We start from the raw sequence: 24,061 nt of genomic DNA, 5'->3' as shown, positions 1-24,061 counted from the left end.
TTATTGTTCATTTTTATTCGTTGATTTTCTTTTTTGTTTATTCATATTTGTACATTTTTTCTGTCTCCTTTTACATGTCACCTACATGAAGTAAATTGAGTGGAAAAGTGTTGCATTCACAATCAAGACAAATTTTCAGTAATGTATATAAGTATACGAAAGTTGGCTGGGCCAACAATTACAGTGAAGAACACAGGAGTGGACGTAGCAAAGGCAATAGGTGTATCAGAAAGTATCAAGAAGAGATTTTATGATATCCTGGCTAAAATATCACCTTCCACCTATTACCTTCAATAACACTGATTTTTCATCATTGCAGAATGCAGACATATATAACATGATCCTACCACTCAAACCGAAATACCTTTCCTATAAAATAGGTGGAATCTTTGCAGAACACAATCACAATATTTTACGACTCCCTCTGTATCACCCAGAACTCAACCCACTTCAGTTAATATGGGCAACCGTAAAAAATTGGGTTGCTCAAAACAATACCATATTTAAGATGGATGATGTCATTAACCTGGCAGACCAAAAATTGGCTTCCATAACTGCAGAAGAATGGCAACATAGGTGCCGACATGTAAGGAACATTGAGCAACAATTAATGGCACGGGAAGGACTTTTGGACGCAGGACAGGAGTTCGTGTTCCATGTTGGCGGTGATAGTGATGACAGTTCTGATGATAGCTCCAATTCACCTGGTGGTGACGAGGAAGGACTGGCATGTGGAGATGATATCTATGCGGACATTGCCGGTGTTGCCCCTTTAGAATAGACCTGTGTAATATGTAAATAAACTCTTCATGTATATAACAGTGAAAAGTGTATAATAGTGTATAGTGCATAACAGTCTACCATTTGGTACTTAAAACTTAATATCGGATGTGTGAACATCATCGAGACTAAACCGCCAACACTATGCAACACAATGAGGTAAGAAATTATTTCCTTTTGAGAACGCCTGTACTGCATTCCCCGCCACACTTGTCGGAATGCTGGTGCTCTCCCCGCCACTACCAATACTTCTCCTACTCCGCATCGGAGGACTGTCACTTCTAAATACCCGGGCTTTAGTTGGTTCCATAGCTGGATGTCCTACTTACAAAAGAATATTTTCGGATATCCGTCTTTTGCTTTATGCTCCTAATTTTCCTATCATGATTGACCCTGCTCAGATAGCATGGTCTTTGTATTCTATCACCTACAGCCTTCCAAGTCCATTCTCCCATGTATGCTTTGAAGAGAGCACATAAGTGAACTATCTTTCTGCCCTGTGTTGAAGTTTCCCAATTCGCATCATTTCTATGATGTGCAAATTTAGCCGCCATGTTTTGCACCTGGTCTAGCCCATTTATCTGTCCCTTCCTGTAAGGATCCCAGCACACTGCCCCATATTCAAGAACTGGACACACTAGTAATGTGTAGGCTAAACTTCTAGTGTTACTATTTCCCTTTTTAAGAATATGCTATTTAAAATGAAATGCCTTCAAGGATTCTTTCACTGTGTAATTAACTTGATCAGCCCGACTTAAATCGCTGTGTAAAATTATTTCCAAGTATTTACAATTGTTCGCTTCCAGAATTACTATGTCCCATAATGAATAATACAGTGGTTCCATCACTCACGCTCTTGTGAAACAAACTGCCTTGCTTTAAGCTGGATTAATTATCATCGCATTTTCAACCGCTCACTCCCCCAGCCTTTTCAGATCTATCTGCAACATTTCCATATTTTTATTATTATTAATTTTCCTATATATTAGACAGTTATCTGCGAAAAGTCTAGTAGTTGACTCAATATTTCTCCAAATATTATTTATGTATGCGAGGAACAGTAGTGGACCCAGTACACTTCCTTGCAGTACTCCTGACATTAATCTAACTTTCTCCAATAATTGCCCTCCTACTCTGATTCTCTATGTATGACCCAAAAGGAATTCCCTTAACCATGCATCTACCCTTGAGTCCACTCTCAAGGCCAAATACTAATTCCTCAAAAAGCACTCTGCACCATCTGGTTACATCAAGAATGAAGACAAGTCTCTACCTTATATAGCAGCAAAAAGGAGCTTAATGTAGTGAATTTCCTCCCACTGTAAAAGAAAATAATTTCCATCCCAAAAGGGTGAAACCAGAAGCATGATGTTCATACTCTCCAGTAGTTCAAAGAGTTAAAAGAGGATACTAACACACTCACACAAATTCATACTTATAAAAATGTCAGAAAACTAAAACCTGTACAATAAAACTAATCCACGTTTTCAAGCAAAAACTATACTCCGATTATATCCATAAACAGAATTATTTCTTTAAAAACAATAAAAAAGTGAGTACTGTATGACCCACATGATTTAACGAATTAACTACTGCAGGAGATTACACCACAATACATTTAATTTAGGGTGAAGTACATTAATGCACATATCAAAGAGACAACATGAAACCCTCCCATTAAGGTACCTCAATTTTCACACATGGATTATCTATAATACCTGTGACATTTAAGTCAATAAAGTGACTATGCACTGGATTAACAGAGTCTGAATCCAGACTAGGAAACCAACAATTTCTCTCTTCACCTTAACATCTAGCCATATCTTTGTATATCACTGAAATAATCATCACATCAAAAATACATACAAAATGAAATAAGGTTGTAGACTTAATCAGGTCTATTCTAGTATGTAAACAATGTATCAAGTGTTTTACAAGAAGACACCTTTTAAGGGCTCCATGTAATTTTATTTTGTCATCATGTAAAGTAAGTAAAGATCAATGAAACCCAAAATTAAATTTTCTAGTTAAGTCCCTCTTATTTTCATACAAACACAAACTTCCCATTATGCTTTCATTTTATGCCCTTTGTGTAAAAAGCACATAATAAAAAGGCAATATCCTCTGTGGGAACTGTAAATATGAACAACTCATTACCATGATCTTAACATCATTGCAATTTCAAAATTCATGCTTTCATATTTATAAAAAATTTAGCTCAAACCAAGTGACCTATTCAATTATCCCTTTGAAACCTAAAATTCCTCTAAATAACATTTCTAAATTCAGTTCATGTCTCACAGAGAACACTTTGTGTTTCCACTACAAAGACCAACTAACTGAAGCTATTTCAGGAAATCATATGGAACATATAACTACATTCTGTGGCAAAATGCAGAGTCTTTATATTAAAACAGGAGGAACATACAATAACTGCCACGCTTAAAATAGGTTATAAAAATGTCTGCTGGTTTCGAATTGCTATGGAGAAGTGTACTTGAAGAATTCTCAATATATCAGAAACTGTATCAGAATCTTGAAGTCACTTAAGTATACTTACAATTATTACAATGTTCTGTCAAATTCATTTTCACAAAGATATATATTTAATAAATCACTGTAAAGGCTACCTCCCCATGAACACTGAAGCAATATATCCTATGTCATATGATTCTCATGAAGTGGGTCACTCCTCTATTAGCAGTGATCACAAACTGTCTACTGAATATCTTAAGCAAACATGTTATGCTACACAGCGGACTTCAGATGGCTAGAGATTTGCTTGTCAGAGTGACAAGTTAGAACAAACAAACAGAGAGAAGAGGAAAGGAAGAGCAGGAAAAAACAGATGACACCAACTGTAAACAGGTGTGGTTCAACTGATGAAGCAACACAAAAGCTCTTCACACCACAGGATATAAGCTTACTTCATTCCAACAGGAAGGTAGCTACTCATGTATAAAGCTGCATAATACTTGTAAAAAGCTCTGCAAAAAGCATGACAATAAAGAATAACCCCAAATCTACATTATTCACACCTACAGTTAGACAAAAACAAAGTGTTCAGTATAAGATTTCCAGCTCCAGATACAAAATCAGGCACCAATTTCTCAATAATGTGATAATGTTCAGTAATTAAGACATGTCTTACAACCAAAGACTCAATCACGCTTCAAAGATGAATGTACCAGCAACCTGAGTTTCTCTACTAAGACAGAAAACATATATTTATAAATACCAATACTGCTACAATATTCTGTGGTGAAAATTTAAATCTTGATAATTTGTATGGAGAATGTGAACTGCAGCTTGACAGTACAGGTGAAAGAAGAGGGTACACAGGAGGCTTCTTGAGGAGTTTTGGTCAAAAATGGAGGTGAACAGATGTGACATATAACTACAAAATGATCTTAACAGACAATTCTAAAAGCCAGTCCTTCTTCAGAAGCTAATAGCCATTCAGCTGGTGAAGAAATTCCTCACCTTTCATGGAACCCAAACACTCATTACCACATTTATAACAATTTGTATCCTCTTCTAGAAGAATTCAGTCCACACTGTCACACAATATTCCTTCAAGATCCATTTCAATAATATCCTCTCATCAATACTTAGGTCTTTGAAGTGATCTTTCCCATCAAGTTCTCCAACTAAAATTCTGTATGTATCTCTCCCATACTCTATCTGTACTGCCCAACTTATCCTTCTTATTTTGATCAGCCTAACAATATTTGGCTCCTATTTTGCAGTTCTCTCTGACCTCCTGTTACTTCTTACACCTCTTTGGCTCAAATATTCTCCTTAGCATCCTGCTCTCAAGTGTAAACAGCTATGACCTTTACATCAACATCCCCACTATTTTAAAAGTCACAAATTCTAGGAACAAGTGACTTCAGTTATCACCTACATTTCTTAAACTTACAATCGAGGACCTCATAAAGCATCTTTGAGCGGTCCAAAGAGATAACAGTCAGAAGGGGCGAGATCTGGGCTGTAGGCAGGGTGTTCCAGCACCTTGAAACCCAAATGGTTAATGATTTCAATGGTCTGGCCAGCCATGTGTGAGCGTGCATTGTCATGCAACAACAATACTTTCTTCAGCAATACACCTCAGCGTCTGGTGAGAATTGCTGGCTTGAGACTGTTGGCCAGCAAATCACTGTATCTTGCACTGTTGATCATACAGCATTTTTCCAGGTAGTCTTCCAGTATAGGCCCTCTTGAGTCCAAAAAGCGGTTAGCATGACCTTTCCCGCGGAAGACTGAGTCTTGAATTTCTTGTCCAGCAACTTCTAACTTCTCAATCCATTCATACACACTTCTACGCGGTAGAGCATTGTCCTCGTATTGTGTTGAAAGCCTCTGATGAATTTCAGCCCCTGACACACCTTCCAACCCGAGAAATCAGATCACTGTTCTTTGTTCCTCCTTGGTGCACACTGCTAGCGGAGCGGCCATGTTTACACTGCCACAGCATCAAGGAAAATGATGTGATCAAGGTCAAACTTCAATCACGTGACCACAGTAGTATCAACTCTAGGCATGCATGCGCAGAAGGCAGTGTGACAAACCTAAAGATGTGTTATGGCAAAAGTGTGGATAATTTGACTTTCCCTCATATTTTCTCACCAATTTCCTAAACTAGGGAAAATTTAAGATAAAATATGAAAAATTCAACAAAAATGCATTTTCATGACCTCGTGACGGAAGTTGAATGTCATAGTGAAAGAAGATGATTATTTCTTGATATGGGCTAAGTCAAATGTCGCACAGTACAGTAATGTATGCTTGTTTGACTTCAGTCGAATATTGCAGCAACAGGATTAAACTATCAGATATACTCGTATAACACACATCACAATGGCACCAGTGGTAGACTGCAAGATCTTTGGCATAGAGTTCCCACTACTGAAAGAATACATAACTTCATTATTATGATTCCATATACATCCTTGACCAGTACAGCAGTGTCCATTTTTCCGCTTTCTGAACAAGGTCAATTATATGAAACTTACGTGTTAAATAAGTCCAAGTTTGAAATTAAAACTGTTCACACAATCCCAACTGTAACTGCAACATGTTATTAACATGAAAGAAATTTATGAGAAAAGCACAAACACACTGAAAATGCAGCTATCCTAACAAATTTTAGGTATGCTTCTGAATTTCTCCTTCCTCATACAAGAACATTATATCCCTTTAATCTGATTGGAAACAAATAAATGTCATTTCATCATCGAAACAAATCCTATCATCATTTTTATCAACAGAGATAATACTGTGCCTTCTCTGCTCTGCATATAATCATAATTATTGATGTTTGTACAGCTTAATGTTGACACATTTCTTAAGAACTCCCCATACAGGGTATTTAGGTTATCTGCCTAGTAACAGAATTTACTGATAATATTGTCATATATTTAGCGACTAGACATGGTGTGTGGATTGGTAATTGGGTTTATTGGACTCTTACAAGCAATAACTACAATTAATTAAAGCAATGTGTGAATTCACACACCCTACAATTCACTAAAGCAAGCAACTAAATCTTGTTAGTCTGCTGTGTCTTAACCAGTCATTGCTTGGTAATGGCTCCCAATGTTGTAGATTCCTCAGCTTCCATGCTCACATCCTTACTGGCTACTGAATGTCTCATAGCTCCTCATGACCATAACTCCTGGCCACTGACTGCCTAGCCATGTAGGGCCACCACTGGTTACCACGCAGTATCATAGGCTAGCAATCAATTCTCATCTCACTAAATCAAAATCAAAATTAAAGCCAAAGTCACAGCTAGTCAGCCAGTCTGTCTTGGTTTCAAGCTCGTTTCTTGGGCCCAGGACTAGATTTTTGTTACTGTCAGGCAGCTGCGGGCACACTGATGTGGGGCACCCTCTCTGACAAGAGGACAGGTCTGTCATTTACAATTGCTGCTGGCCCTCATAAGAGGAGTCATTCTCGGGTACAAGTCCCATGGGACTCATAACCATATTTGACAGTCTCAGATTCAAAACTCTACCAACATGAATGATCAGGTCCCCAAATTTATATACCCAAGGAACAGGGTGGTCTAGTTACAGCCCCAGGCACCGGGTTCCCTTTTTGTCCCCCCCCACAACTCACAGGGCTATGCTGGAGCTATTCAAACTCACCTCTACATGGACCCTCCCTAACTGCAACTCAAAAGTCAAAGTCATGTTACGACCAATGGTCAGTTGACCAGTCTGTCTTAGTGTCAAGCTCCAATCTGGGACCCAAGACCACATTTTTATTAGTCAGAGAGTTGCAGGTTTGTTGATGTGGGGTGCTCTCTCTGACAAGAGGACAGATGTGTCATTTACAACTAAAGCAACTGAACGCTCCAGTTACTTCTCCTTACATAACCTCATCACAGACCACATAGGAAACACTGCTTCCAATAGTTCCTCTATTGTTGTGTATCTGTTGCTGCAGTCATGTGATCTGGTTGCTGTAGAAACGTGTTTACAGAGCCATTGCCTAGCAACAGCCATCTCTTCTGGCTCCACAATTCTGGCTTCGGCTGCCATGTCACAATATGTTTTTGTTCTCTGTCTCTTTGGTATGCCCAGACATTTCTTCTTATGCACACAACTAATTTATGTAACTTCCTGTAGTTCCCACTAAACATTCTTCACTAACTCTGTGTGAAATTTGAGAACTGCGAACACATCTGATGATCGTGTCATCTCTGAAAATCTACTGACAGCAATGATGCATGCTGTGATAACAATCACTCAACTGATAACAGAAAAATAGCTTCTTATAATTAAACTTTAAAATATAAATAAATGAAGTATAACAATTGAATAACAGGACATGGTATATATAGTGTACCATAGTCATGGAACTGAACTGTACTAATATGTATTAGAAACTCACCATCTAATGAGTGTTGAGGGTTATCAATGATGCGAATTTGTCGATCCGGTAGCAGAGGTTCACCATCAGGACCCCCAACACTGGCAGGCAACTGCCATAAAGCTGTTTCCTCCTCTTGTAATGATCGGGGGAAGTACAACGGGAGCAACACTTCATAGATTCCTATATCAATGTTCTCCACTGCGAAAACCACTAAGTCCAAAGCATTGAGGTGCCGCTCCAGAAACCTCCGCACAGTGCCTGTAATAGCATTCACAACTTAATTCTTTCTGTATCATACTTATGAAGATGATTCATGTGAGGATCCTGGATTAAGTGGTTAAGTGTTGCTCTCCCACCTCCAAAACCATACATTTGCCACAGTGCTTTTTTATCAGTTGCAAGAAATTAAAAGTGTGACATGCCAGATTTGAGATCCCCAATGCAATGACTATGATGACTACTGCATTCTGTGACTATATAGTGTCACATCCCAGGAGACTGTAATATTCAAAAAGCATGACATAGTGGCCTCTAATGCCATAATCCACAAACAAAATTTCTTGAAAATCAGTCAACTGGTTCAAGAGTTGGAATGGGTAACATATACACAGACATGAAGTCAGACAGAATCCTGTGAGCTTCTGGAGGAACCAAAGATTACATTTTCTCACAAAAATCTCACTGTTGGAGAGCTAATTCATGTAGTGGGTTGTCATGCTGACGCCAATCATGACAAAACATTTCTTTGGATACAGATTTAACCAAAAAAGGATGTCTATAGATTACAGAAAAACATACACCCCAGCCTAATTACAATACTCACAAGGTTTTACAGGCAGAAGGGCTTACAGTACTGTGGCTTCCTCCTAATAACTGTGACTTAAATTCCATATAACTGATTTGGAATATATCGCAACCAAAAAAAAGCATGTCAAAATGTTTCGAGGCTGTCTATCACTACTAAAGAAATTGAAAAGAGAGTTCTGAGTGAGGTAATGCATGAAGACAGGGAGAGGACTTGCAGTTACATCAAAGCACAAAAAAAAAATAAGAATACCAATGCACTGAAAGAAAAATGCTTGCAAGAACAATGAGTAAATTGAAAACATCTCAGTGATGGTGCAACATATACTCCACATGATATTGACATTTCAACAACAGGAAGGAAATGAAGAAATGCTTTCAGTTTTCAGAACTTTGAGTCATTTAAACTTAGATTGCTATGCACTGGTTCAGTAAACATGTTTCAACAACAGAAGCGGTGTTTTCTGCATGGTCAGTGTGGAGACTATAGAACAAGAGTTACAGACATATCAAGTTTCAGTTTTTAAGTGACAGTGACAAAGTTCTGAGTTCTGAATTCTGAGTTCTCAGTGGAAGATGACCACAGAAAGTTCATCATGTGAAGACTTTTTTTTACTTTCTAGTGGGGTGGGACTAAGTCCCTTGTACTGCAGCCACTTCTGGCCTATTGTACCAGCCCCAGATGATAGGTGAGGGTGATTGTGGAGCAACTGGTGGAATGAAGACTGGCAGGGGGAACTGAAGTACTCAGAGAAAACCTGCCCCCGCTCCACTTTGTCCACCACAAATCCCACTTGACCAGACCCGGGATCGAACCCAGGCCACCGCAGTGGGAAGCCAGTGACTAACCGCTTGAGCTATGGCGCGACCAATGTGAAGACTTGCTGTGTGATTAGAAGGCTTCATTTATGTGTAATACTTGGAGTGTGTACATCAGCGATAGCACTGTATTGCCTGTAGTAAATGTGATTAAGAAAGGTTGTAACCAAACTGCTAATAAATCCAATCATCCAAACTAGAACCCACCATTCTTGTCAAGCTGTCAAGCGTACGACCTTACACATGACAATATTTTCAATTAAGCATCTCATAATGACATTCATCATACTTGAATTTCAGCTTTACTTTAACAGATAGATTGGAATGGATATGAGAGGCAAATATCACAGCCTGTTTCGAGATTTATCTGATTATTTTCTTGGATGAACTGAAGTTACAGCAATCATAACACTTTTAAGTCACAGCAGCTTGTACTCATTTGGTATTTGGAAGTATGTAACTCCCAAACAGAAGTTAGATTTGTTACTGCTGAAATAACCAAGCTTTGAACCAAAATAATAACTCTGATACTGCAGTGCAATTTGCAAAGAACTATTTTTTTTACCTAACTGTAAACTTTAAGATGTTGATGCATGATTTCAGTCTTATCTTATTAAAAATCTCTGACACATGATTTTTACTTCAAACCCTGTCTTGCTTCTTCTCAAGATACTCTCTGAATCAACTGTATGTTAAAGTGAAGCAAATTAATTCGATAATGTTGGATTTGAATTTCTCACTGCAATCTCCCAGACTACATGGTGTTACATCCCAAAACACAGTAATCTGCACAAACAATATTCATAATATATCTTACTGAAGTAGAATACGTACGCAATGCTATGTGTGCACCTTCATCTGGAGGGAAGTTCCTCCGGACTGAGTTGATAACACACAATGCAACTGTAGATAAATTCAGCTCACAAGCCTTTTGTAGAACATTCCTGGAATACGTAATAATCAAGATAAGATGTTTCAGTATATGATGGATGGAAACTACCCATTCCCTAGTTACAATATTTTGTTTCTGAAGTAAATTACACTTCAAGTTCTTACAGTACAGAAATGTGACCGACTTTGAAATCAAAGGTAGCATAAAACCAATTCCACACGGCTAGTAACTTTACTATTAATAACAGAAAGATAGAACCAACTGAGAACAATTTAGCCTGTGGCCTTAAGGGGAGAGCAACGTGGCATGTAGACCCACTGCTAGGCAATGACCATGAAATAAGCAACTACACAATGATCTGTAACCGCACCATGCAGGAACCTCAGCAATGTTGTTAATTTACATGCTTAATTACAATGTACTACAAGTAAACAAACTGTATTACTGTTAATAAAAGATGAAACACAATTGACTCCAGCACCAGCAGGCGCCAAGGATAATATCTGGTCTTTCTGAGGGACAAGCAAGCTGCAGGTCACTGGAAAACCCAAAACAGATCAGGAAGTACCCCGCTGCGTTTTCTGGGAATTTCAATGCTTAACTTGGGGAGTACAAGTTTTTGAAAATTTGAGACTTGACAGATACGAGTCACAACAATATTCAAAGGGGCGTACCGTACAATTGTTAGTGTACCTTCATTTATTTGAGAGCTGTCAGAAGGACCGTCTTGTACTTAGGCCAAAATTAACATGGATCTTGTTAGGGATTGGCTGAATGTAAATGAGGAAACACCCAAATTTTAGGTTCAGCCAATCAGCTAAATTTCAGAGGAGAGGAAACCGTGCGTTCCCAGAACCGTCAGGACTTCTGCCTCTCCAGAGCAGTCAGTCATCAAAAGGGAGTAACAGGAGTCAGTCGACTAAAGGGAGTAACAGGGGTCAGTCGTCTTAGGGAGTACTACATGTAGTACTAACTTGCCAGACAAAATAATACCACTGCCCATAAAACTACAATATGAATCATTATAATGGTATGACCACATAAAAATAATACTGAGAAGAGCATTATAATTAAAATTTAAAAAGACCAAGTTGGCTCAGCCAGGTATTGGAAGACAACAAGAGGAGAAAGAGCTGGTAAAATTAAAGAGGAAGGATTGTGAGAAGAAAATAGATACTGGAGACTTTCTGACAGTCCACCTGTATAAAATGTAAACACTGGTAGAAGAAAAGGAAGCAGTAGAAATGGAGGTACTTAACAACATTAAAGATTACAATTTCTCTATGATACATAATAAATTTATTAAATACCACTTCACGAGGACGAAGACAGAGGAGGTTTGAATCATTAACAGTTACATACAGAGCTCACTATATTTCAGGGGTTTGAAATATATACTTGAATGTTTGCAGAAAGACCGAGGAGCTAGCACATACAAATGCAAGCATTCTCTGAATCAGAAATTAATACAAAGAAACACATGGTGAGCAATATACAGGGACAAAGAGAAATATATTTTAGTATGAGAGGCAGCCAGCCATGTTATTCTTTTTTAAAAGTACAGATAATATACTTCTTAAGGCTTTGTAAGAAACTGCACGTTTTGTATTGGATAAATAAATGTCTTTTACTTCATGTATGTTATAATAAGTCCCCTTGTTACAGGTAGCCAATTAAACTCCATGAAGCAGAGCCTTTTATGGAATCCAAAAATTCGGTAAGTGTTCATACCAGTCTGCAGTGACAGCTTAATTCAGTCTACACAGTAAATTCTAATATTATCCTCCCATCCATACCAAAGTTCCTCCTTACTGGTTTCTTTCATTCATTCATTTATTGTATATTCCATAAATCCATATACATAGATATAGAACCAGTCACATAATTAATATAGTACAATACAAATATAAATATATATGCACAGTTTATAATCATTAAAATAGATTAAAAAACATGTGTTAAATTTATATAAAAAAACAGTCTTACATCACTATACATAAAATTATGCAATATTCAAATTGTTTATCTTCTCATCAGGATTACTGTCTAAAATTTTATATGTAGTTTTCCTCTCCTCCATGTGCACTACATGACTTACCAATCTCATCCTCTTTCAATTGATCGCCTTAATAATATTTTATGAAGAATATGGATTATGAAGCTACCGGTTATTCAGTCACCAACCTCCTGTTACTTCTACCTTCTCAAGCTCAAATATTCTCCTCAGCACCTTGTTCTCAGACATCCTCAACCTATGTAAAAGTGACGATTCATCACCAATTGGGGGGGGGGGTAATCCCCACAATAAGACTTATGTCCCAAAATGATTTTGTCTCTGATTTGTTAAATAAATTAATCTGAATAACACGTAACCAGGATAGCTCGGTCAGCATAGCAATGGGCTACAGTGTAGCCAATCAACTGAGACTGATTACAAATGACTTGAACCATTAAATACCTGTTTTATTCATACTGTCCAATAACACCCTGCATAAAAAAGATGACTATATGGTGTATTATGCAACAGTAAATGGCATATACCTTCTCTGATTCCCATCACTGACTTCAGAGTGGCTGTCCCCAAAAATGCCAAGAAAAAATGGCCAATTTAACCTATGTTCTTCCCTTTGGGTGAATGACCACTACCTTCAATCTATTACGATGCTCAGGCATACAGTCACAGACTATTGCCAGTACAGCTGCTGCCAACCTGTGGTCTTTGTCAGGACCTAAGAATTTATTAAATATGAGACTTTCACATATGTGAAATTAAAATTATGGTTATCTCAGTCATCACAACATGTAGGCTGATAGACAAACCTCTACCCAGAAGATGAAAGCAACAGATTTCTTAAAAATGCTGGTAACCCCATACCAAACTGCACAGGGTCAAAACATCACTGTCATTTATCATAGCTACTGTATATCTGAACATTTTCAGTTCAGTTTACAGTGACATGAATATGTTTCTCTTCTAAAGGCATAACACAGTTATGAATATCCTATAACAACTGGACTCACAGACTATGATGCATAAATATGTAAGTGAACTACAGTCTATAATGTATCAAACCAAAATATGTTGAATAAAATTACAAATTTTCATAACAGATGTACCCACCACTATATATAATAGGGGTAATGATATTCTCCCTCTTCTTTTAATGCCCTTTACATTTCTAGAATTAAGTTACTGACCTATAGCAGAAATGTAGGGTATTCTCTGCTGCCGTCTGGTATTTTAGGTTATACTTTGGGCCAACAGTATGGATCACATATCGTGCTGGCAGATTATGACCCTGAGTTACTCGTACTTCTCCAGTCCGACATTCTGTGAACAGAAGTGAACATACAATTCTTTAATAAAATCACATATCACAGTTGATACCTGTTGATAATGCATGTTTTGCATTTTGTTTCCATTCTAACTTGGTTGACATATTAAAGAGGGCTTAGGGAAAGACCACATCCTTGTCCTGCTTATTTACTGGCCCTAATCAGTTTTGAAATTTGTCCTACTCAGTACTTGATTAAAAGTCTTCAATTTCATACAGATTCAGACTTCTCATTAAATGTGTTGGTACATTTATTTCTGACAGATGTGCCAGAGCTTTTTCTTTATTCAGACTATCATAAACATGTCCCTGTATATTTTTAATTAATGCTAATATCCTTCTTGGAAAGAAGATTTGAACACAGTACTTATATGCATAACTAGCTGTACTGAGTAGGATTATGAAACTGTTCTAATACAACCACACAGATGTCAATCTTATATCCAAGAAGTTTCAGGACCAATATTTGAATCTCAGAGCTTCCAACTACAAAACACTTATCTATTACATTATATTTGGTGACAGATGATGTACTTAAAACAGATAAAATCATTCTAAAATTACAACTTATTATATTAATTAGATTTTCACTAGTTGAGTATTAACTGGTGAACTGGAGTTACCATTAACTGATATTTCAATAACTCTTACTGCTGCTTCTGGGGCTCAGAAGAGCACTCCAAAAACTCCCTTCCCAGGTAAAAAGTATCTTTATTACATGTGCACACACATGCAAACATGTGGAAAAAATGTGTTCACTCCCCTGAAGTGGTAAAAACATACAGGTGAAATAGAATTAATTAACAGATTAAGAATAAAACTGTTTCCCTTTTGTACCTTTTGTAGGTCATGTGGTGCAAAATAATATTCACAAGCCAGTAACTATAATTTGCATGCACAAGATTATCTTCCTTGAATAATGCACGTTTTGTTCACAAATTTTATGTCCAAAGTAACTGATAAATTACTTCCTTATCCTTCTAGTTTAAACCTCCAAGCATAGTACTAACACATCAACATATCAGCAAGCGAAACTTATAAGCAAACTCTAAAACCAGAGTACAGTATATGATTTCATATACATTCAAGCCACTACATAATACAACTGGACAATTCTTGTAACAGACACACTACCTACTTCATAATAGCTGCTAGTTTACAGCTACTTTTTTTTTTAAGAGTAATCTCCTACATACCATAAACAAACAAACTTTGTATCCCAAATTATATATTTGATAAGACAAAATTCCTTTCTCATATGTACTCTACTGTTCCTGCTCTTTGTGGCTGCAATTAAGACCCTCTGTATTCTGTACAAGAAAGGGAATTTCTTGAGTAGAGGAATGACTAATAGAGTCAAGGCTCTCTTATTTTCTTTATTTTAAGTGCATTCATTTAAATATCTGCTTATTTACAAGAAGGATTATACCATGGACATACTCTGATCATTATTCCTGCATGCGATAACTGCTGGGGTAAACAGAAACAAATTCTTAGTACAACTGATTAAAAAGAAATCAAGAACTGATTTCATTCTTTAAAAGCTTTAACTTCTGAGAAACGTTACTAACATCCTATACAATAAAAACCCTTAAAACGGTTTCTTTTGAAAAAATATGTAAAATGTGGAAATAAATATGAAAATTTTAATGTAGTACACAGTTATATTTCATAAGGGATACCTTTTTCCTTCAGTTTTCAACTTGCTCTAAAACAAAATTATTTGTACTTTTGAAACCAATAGCTATTCTGAAGATATATATATACATACATATACATATACATACATATACATCAAGTATTGTAACATCTGAAACCTGTCATCTCCTGTGGTTTTCCATGTCCCCATTTGTTCATGTATAAAGGTAAGGGTCTCCCTATGGAACAGGTGGGGGACCCCCCTTCCCTTCTCACACTTCTTCCATTTCTACCACTATCACACAGCCTCATAACTATTATGTGCTGACTTGCACTGCACTTTTCTGTGTCCTTTTGACAGCATGTTACTACAAGCCACACATTTCAAATTATTTTTCAGAAATTTCAGTCTTAATTTTTTACATCTTCTAAATATTAGTAGTACTTCAGTCTCACATTACCAATCACCAATTAACAGCACATTATTAGTCAAAATTTACTCACATATATGATGGTTACATTCCTCCATGACCTTTAAAAATCAGTGAAGACTTTATTCAGACTTCATGATATCAGATCACAATGGCAACTATTCTATGCTGTTTCATTGTAATAAGATATGAGTATATACTATGCCACAAAACCAAATGACGCACAAACTTTAAGCCTGAGCTGATTATCTCATTAAGCTCTTTATTCCTACCTTCTTATTATACAATATAACACAGATAACAGAGTAAATGGCTCAGTCTTTCAGCACATTAAAAACATGCTACCATCAACTGATTTTGGTAGCAAATTGAATTAAAACAATAAACTTGTTACCTTCATCCAATCTGATTATTTCACGTCTGGCACATCCCACAGTTCATGGTAATGAAATGTGGCCACTGGACAAACAAATATAAATGCACTTATTTACCGCTTTGTCATCTGATGCATTTAGTTTCAATATATGGCATTACAAGAATAGTTCTTACCAAAAAAGAGAAAGCTATTGTAAAAAATTAAGTTTGTTAATCGTATACACAATTACAATCATGAAGGAAAGTTACCACAGCTATTACCACACAATGTCTTATTTCAATAGCAGTCACAGTGTTAATAAGAAATGTTAGATACTTATTTACAAAAAGATGTTACTAACCAAAGCTCTAACATTCACTCACCCTTCACTTCCTGCCAAATCTCCTCCTTAAGTGCCGGTCCAGCTCTGGCACATATTCTGTCACTTACTGGATTCCTTTCTGTCAAAGATTCGTTGGTAGAGTTTACAATGGCATCCACAGACAGACAAGAAATATCTCCTGTCCTACAGATAAAATTGACAAGTTCATACAAAGCATAAAAATAATTGAGAATTTCCTTCAATTTTCCTGCTACCATGAAAGTGAAAGTAAAAGGAAATGCATTCCTACATATTCTTTACAAAGCAAAAAAAAAAAAAAACTTATGTAGAAGTCATGTCAATCTGTCTTCCAGCCTAGTACGAGCTGCTGCACAGATTTTTCTTAAACTTTACTGTCAAATTTCACTAAAACTCCTCAGGCAATTCCAATTTTCAGCCACATTTTACCATTTATCATTAATAACATTTTAGTAAAATTTCATATGAGAGATGTATTCATAATATTAATCTGCCATTTTGATTTTTAGTCATACCGGCCAACTGTGTATTTTACATACTGACATAAATAACTTTTTCACGTATATCATAAACTAATAGTCAAGTTCTGGTGAAATTTCATATGTGAGACCTATGTTCAACGTTTGTAAGCTTTCCTTACATAAGGTCACAAATGAACTTTTATGCATACATCACGAAACATTAATCAAATTATTGTTACATTCAACATGCAAGATCTGTGCATAATGTCCACCAGCAATTTTGATGTTTAACCATGCTGATATCATAAACTGTTCTTTTAATTTTCGCAAAATTTGATATGAAAAATCTTGGCATGATGTTAGTTGACCATCGTGATTTTTAGCCATATTAACTGATTACAAAGCCTAATTTATACAAGATCATAAATGGACGCTTTTACACACCCTGATGTTTCACAGATTTTGCTATATTTCAAAACTCTACATGATTATGCTGCTGAAATACTATGAATTCTGGTCCTTCATCTAATATATTTTGTATTTTGCTGAAACACTGACTATAAACTGGACATAAGCAACCTTAATATAGTGCAAAATCGTCACTGGGAGTTCTGTATTCATACAATACATACACTCCTTCCAGCTTGTTACTGCAGGGTTTAAATCTAAAATATATATACTGTTGTACTGTGGATCAGAGGAGTTTAAATATAACCCATTCAAACAAAGGTGTTCTAATATCAAAATGATACAGCTTTTCTTTACATGTTAGTACTTCATATAAACATTAAGTACATATTTGCAACCAATCTATAACATTATCCTCTGCAACAAGAAGTCATTGTCTTTGCTTAACTGAATAAGATATTCCTGAAAATCTTACTTCAGATCCCAGCAGAACTGTCTATATAAAACCCATGCTCAATACAAAATTCTTAACATAGGCCACTATTCAAGAGAACTATACATGCATAAGGCACTTACCTATGTACACATTAATTATGTTTTAATCACTCTTTTACCACATTTCTTATAAATAGTTCACAACAGGAAATACTGTCTATTTTCTTAATTTCCTGTTTTTTTAATTTGGGAATATCAAATACAATAAACAAAAATTTTTAGTTTAGGTCTTAAAACAGAATGATGGCCATGCTGTTAACCAACACTGTCTGAGCTTACATTATAGGCTTCCAACATAAAATTTAATGAAATCCTGCCCATGAAGAGTGTGACTGACATGATCTCCCTTGTATTTTCTGTCTCACAAAAATGCCTCAGAAAGTAGCCAAGGCTGGTATTACTGCACAGACATGAATGAGCACATGCATATAAGAGACATAAAGACAGCAGACTAGGAGCAAAAAGTTTATAAAAATCATAAAATCTGTATCATCTAGTGCCTTAAGTATGAGAAACAACAAATATGGTTTCTGAAAGTGTGGTAATGTGAAACCGAAAGAAATTAAGCCCCTTTCATATGTGTCAAATTTGATATCACAGTAACTGTTATTATCCTGAAAGTTATATTTGTATACAAATTTATCTTTTGAGAAGCTTATCAACATAACGCTTTAAGTGGTGAAATGGAGAAAAGGACTACTTCAAAAATGTGCAAGTATAAAACACTTGGGTTACTGCTCCTTGCAATTTGTTTAATTGTTCAGGGATATGAGAGAGTAGGATTGATGAGCACAGTTCAAAGTAATTATAAAAACAGTGGGATAAGTTCAAGGCTGATGACACCAGGGAGGTTGGTTAAGACCCTACTAAAAATCCACTGTAAGTACTATGATTTACAATAAATGAAAAGCAGCTATCACAAATTACAAGTACATTTCTCTAGTCCAAGTTAACAGCAGGTCCCCTCTATTACAATATACATGTTTTGTAGCCTAAATTTAATCTAACTCCTTAACTGCACCAAAGGTACTTTAAAGTATAATTTTATAAGTACATACCATAATGCTATCTTGTCATTGATTACAGGGTCGAAGGGAAAGGGACTGGTCGTATGCTTCTGTTCCTCTCCTATGGCACTGTAGTCTGTGAGGTGGTGCACTGGTGGGATTTGGTGCCATCGTTTCAGGGATTCCAATTCCACGACCTCGGCTACCATGCCAAGTGGATCCATCACCAGCCTCATTCATCTGATTAAAAGAAGACATAAAAGAACATTGAGAAAGGTTTACTCACTGATTTCAAACCCTAAAACATATTATGGTTCTAAATTTAACAATTTAATATTCAGCAGTAGGGGTCAAAAAAATTTCGAAAATCTGGTAACCAGACAAACACTCTAGTTGCCAGAATAGTGTTGATTCATATTTTATTGTACTTTGTTTTGCCTCTTGCGCCTAGTTGAAGCATAAATCATTGAAATCGGAGAAGGAAACGTTGAAAATGATTCTTCCATGTGTTTATTTGACACGGAATAGCCCAAGATTATTTCTATTGTCATAAAGACTCGTAGGCTATGTATACGACAATTGAAAAAAAAAATAATGATTTGAAACAGAGATCTGTGATTGCCAGAACTCCAAAAATGCAACTTTCAAACCCCAAGTGTGAAATCTGATAAGAACAAAAATGTTTTGGTTGCCACTGGAAAGCAAGCAAACATTTTACGATCTCTGCTGAGCAATATACTCTATTTGTACGTCTTTGAAGTCCAGTGGTAATATGAATTAAACAACTAACTCCATGGAACCAAGGAGCTAACAGTTGCTCATCCAGTCAATAAATTCTCTGCTTTGTATAAAACCTATGGTTTATTGCTGTGTTCACAAGAAGCCGCTAACAGTCCCTATCCAAAGCCAGATGAATCCAATCTGCACTCTCAAAATCACGAATGCTGGAAGGGAGGGAAAGCAAGTCAAGCATCCGTCCCCTCCAACTACCGGAGAAGAAGCAAAATGGAAAAAGCAAAATACACCAAATACTAATAACCCGTACTAAAATCCTTTTTCTAAAAAAAAGCGCTCTTCTCCCCTTGATGCTCTCCAAACTACGGCCCACGGGCCACATCCGGCCCGAGAAAGAATTGTGCAGAAATGCGCCAATTGAACTAATTTTCCAATGAGTACTGATAAAAAAATGCTTGTTCATAGATTTCAAATTCATTAATTAAGATTGTGTTTAAAATATATTGATATTCCATATTATGTAAATATTATTCACAACAACTTTTATCAGATATCGAGTGGCTTTGGAAATTAGCATCTTTTGCTGATCTGGTGAACCATATGAACAATTTTAATTTAAAGTTGCAGGATGAAAATAACTTAGTCTGTGATTTATTTGCACTTATCAAGGCATTCAGAGCAAAGTTGATACTTCTGGAAAGCCAAGTGAAAAATTGTAACTTTGTTCATATGCTATACTGTGCACAGCTGCATAAAGAGGGTGAAGCTGAATTTCGTTCCTCATTTGCAAATTTAGTCATTTCAGATTTGAAAGAACAATTTCGGAAGTGATTAGCTGATTTGGATGCCAGTGCTCAGGAAATTAAATTGTTTCAAAATCCGTTTGACTGTGATGCTGCAGATGTCACAAGTCAAATTCAAATGGAAATTATTGAACTCGGGAAAATTATCATATTAAAGACAAATACAAGGAAGGAAATTTGATTGAATTTTATAAATTTCTGAACTCTGAGCAATTTCCAAATTTAAAGAAATTTGCCTGTAAATTTATCTCCGTTTTTGGGACGACATATCTGTGTGAACAAACTTCTTTCCCAGATGAAGTATATCGAGTCCAAATACAGGGCAAATTTATCCGATGAACATTTAAAGTCGCTACTTGTGATTAGCGTTTCAAAATTTGAACCTCAATTTAATCATATTTTAAGAATGCAAAAAGAGTTCCATCATTCACATTAATTGTTTTATTATAATTTGTGATGAAAATATGAGCATTTGCTGCTACTGTCTGTTGTCATTAATATACGATAATTTATTCCCACGTACTTTATATTTAGTTTATGAAATTCTGTGCTTTCAATAAAACTCATATACCTAGAGTTATTAATTTCTCATTTTATCCGGCCCGTTGAAAGTGCTGAATTACCTAATGTGGCCCGCGGTTCGAAAAGTTTGGAGACCCCTGCTCTAGAGCATGGTTCTCAGCCTTTGTAGACCGCGGCCCGGAAAATTCTTGTTTTATAAGACGTGGGCCCTGTATAATTGATGCCAGGGCCCTGTACCGGGCCGCGGCCCGGGGGTTGAGAAACACTGTTCCTAGAGCGTCCATTAGGAACAAATCGAAAACAGCTTAAACGCAAGTTCATATCCAAATTTCCTGATTGCACCCTTCAGAAAAATTTCTGGCGGTGCCCACGCCTTATGGCCTATTTCTTCAAGATCCACTTTTAATATACTGTACATACATCTGGGCCTAAAAGTTCCAAATATTCTCCTCCTGTCAGATTTTCAGACTAAAATGTTGTGTGGAATGCCCATGCATGCTACATACCCAAACTCCCTCATTCTCTTTGATTGTATTACAATGATAGTTTGGTGAAAAGTAAAAACTTAACATCTTCATTATACAAATTACCCTGGCGTCCTACTCCCTTATTCCCTCTCATTCTCTTCAGCGCCCTAATGTCGAAGCACCTCAATCTACGTGCCTTCGTCGATCTAAGAAACCAAGTTAAATACCCATACAAAACAATAAGCACATTTGTACTGATACTGGGAAATGTATTTGTATTCACAGCATCTGTAACTACGAGTATGAGCAGCAGAGGACAAACTTGGTTTACTGTAAACAAATTACACATTCATGTTTCTATCTATACACATAAGTACACCTTGCAAGTCGTGAAGAAAAATTAGGTATTGACCAACCAACCGTTCAAGCACTAATCAGTGTACCTTGGAAGAAGACAAACAACTCTGGCTGGGTTTCCCGACTTCACATTCTCAGTCACTTTCAACATGCTATAGTCCCACAGAATCTATGAGAGTGAATAGGTCTGGCTTTATTGTACAGCAACTGACTTCACTTATTCGGACCCATTCCCAGCCACGAGACTGGCTACTGAGACTGATTTATCGTGGTTTTCCTCGATCGAGCCAGGTGAATACTTTCTATGTTATTCCTCCCACTTCAATTTTTGCCATCACTTATACACCTAATAATGCTATTTAACCTTCCAGCTGATGAAACGTTACAAAATAATACGTGTATAATCACATTAGAGAGGTTCCATGTTTAGTAACATTCGACAAGCTATATCTTTGCTCACAGCACTGAGGCAGGGACAGAACAAGGTCGCCGACGACACCCATGTTGATTACTCACTCAACCTGGGCAGTTTTCTGTCCGCGTTTCACGTAATGTTCACGCCAACGAACATTTAAAAAAACAAGCACTACAACGAAGTGTTTTCGCTCTGACGTTGCGCATTTTATATTGCCAACAGAAGGCAACAGGAGGCCACTAGAATAAAATATCAGTTTCATCAAATATCTAACAAAGGTTCGGAACTAGTCAATAACCCAGCGCTGTCTAATGACGAGCTGGAGAGGATAATATTCGTCGTAAATTAATTCGTTAGCAAGATCACGTGTCATCTAAAAATAATTCTTACTGCATTGCAAATAAATTACGTCATAAAGCGGTTACGTACGTCTGTAGCTAGAAATTCCACAGGGCCTTCCACAGCAATGGGCTATAATGTGTTAAAAATCCTCTTTAATCTTGTCACTGTTTGCATCATTACTGCATGCAGTGCTGATACATCAGTAATTTCCGAATTCTGGGCGCTCCACACAGAAGAGGGCGGTGCTACTATGTTATGTTTAACAAATTTACTGTTTTAAAAAGTAAACCAAAGCCAGAACATATCTATCAATCGATTATCCCGAAATCAGTTTTACGCATATAAAGCATAAGAAACACGTATCGCATTGATCCACGGGGACAACTTTACGTCGCCTTACTAATTTTATGTTAAAATTAGTACATACAAGCCGTAAAAGGTACAGTTGTCCTTATGTTTAACTAATTTTAGCACTACGCCACGAAGACGTATGGGGGAGTGGATGTACAGAGCAACGTTTTCTTGACCTTGGCAATAGTTGGAGGTGAGTAGTCAGCTTCACGCCCCGGCCGTTTTACCCCCAGGGAAAGCGCTCCCGATGGATAGGAGGCTGGGTGGACCCCAGAGCCGGTTTGGACGACGTGGAGAAGAGAAAATTCTTGATCCTACCGAGACTCGAATTCCGAGCCGTCGGTCGTCCAGCACGTAGCCATACCGACTGAGCTCTCCCGGCTCTATATATATATATATATTAGCGGTAGCTGTTGGAATCCACTTGGTTATGGAGTGCCATGGTATGTCGTATGCCGTTGTCTCATACCAGTTTTTAGGTGCTGTTTCGGTGTGGTTCTTGGTATGTTAAGACATTTCATTCCATTTCATTTATTGGGGCACTTTAAATAAAGTGGTCATTAAAATGAACCAAACTAAACCATACCGAATTTTAGTAAAATCTATTGGGGTTTTTCCTCTGTTATTTACGGACAGAGATGACAACATTATGAGGAGGTTTTCGACTGTTTCGAAACGCACCTAAACCCAACATACAATCATGTGAATTACATTTTGCTGCATCAGAGTATATAGCTAAACAAAGAAAGAAAATAACACGGCATAATATTGCACCAGCTGCAATGAAATGAAGATACAGCAATAATTTATCTGCACTCGAAACGAGGGCAATTTGAATTTCAGTCAGGAAATGACCTCTCCTGACTGTTTCTTGCTTCTCACCGGTTCTGCAGGAGAATCAGAACTCGCTATTTTGATCCTTGCATGTCTTCGACTCTACATATGTTAATCTCTTTATCTGACACAGACCCGTTAAATAGAGTATGAACCAACCATAACTTAACATGAAGGTCGTTCAATGCTTCTTTTAACAATGGAGTTAGGCTGAAGTGCGCAACACGCAACGCATATAGCATGCATCCAACTTCTTTGTCAGATATAGAATTATTAAGCAAAATATAAATAAAAAATACTATAAAATAAAGGTTCATTCAATTATTTCTTTAATGCTGTCAGTTCCGGTGCAGCAAGCAACACGAAACGCAGTGTAAAGGCAGTATAAATAACGGCTCACGAGGCAATGCTAATCACATCAGCGGGCCGGAGAGAGTATATTTTTATCGATTCAATAAACCAATAGTGAACATGCTGGAACTTCGGTGTTATTTCTATGCAGCTCTTCCCAACTGTCTGTCTTTGAATGAAGCGATGAAGCAAAATGACATAAAAAGCTTCATGAAA

At 36.9% G+C, this 24,061-nt stretch overlaps 1 protein-coding gene across 2 annotated transcripts in view; it reads right to left on the bottom strand.

The window, feature by feature from the left end:
- The window catches only part of LOC111871517 (protein GDAP2 homolog), a 142,501-nt gene that overhangs the window by 58,206 nt on the left and 60,234 nt on the right, over positions 1–24,061 (bottom strand). Inside the window, exons 1-6 of one of the 2 annotated variants that reach the window (XM_023864677.2) lie at positions 21,639–21,779; positions 18,720–18,908; positions 16,320–16,462; positions 13,376–13,508; positions 10,120–10,229; positions 7,681–7,920 (exon numbers count right to left, since the gene is read on the bottom strand). In XM_023864677.2, coding sequence (XP_023720445.1) covers positions 7,681–7,920; positions 10,120–10,229; positions 13,376–13,508; positions 16,320–16,462; positions 18,720–18,904 — 811 coding nt within the window. In that variant the 5' untranslated portion in view covers positions 18,905–18,908; positions 21,639–21,779. Of the gene's footprint in view, positions 1–7,680; positions 7,921–10,119; positions 10,230–13,375; positions 13,509–16,319; positions 16,463–18,719; positions 18,909–21,638; positions 21,780–24,061 lie in introns of those variants that run through there. The other variant, XM_023864676.2, reaches the window with a different exon arrangement.

This window comes from Cryptotermes secundus, unplaced genomic scaffold, assembly GCF_002891405.2.
Source record: "Cryptotermes secundus unplaced genomic scaffold, Csec_1.0 scaffold934, whole genome shotgun sequence".
NCBI classification, from domain to species: domain Eukaryota; kingdom Metazoa; phylum Arthropoda; class Insecta; order Blattodea; family Kalotermitidae; genus Cryptotermes; species Cryptotermes secundus.
The sequence above is the reverse complement of the archived record's forward strand: the minus strand, read 5'-3'. Positions and strand labels throughout refer to the sequence as shown.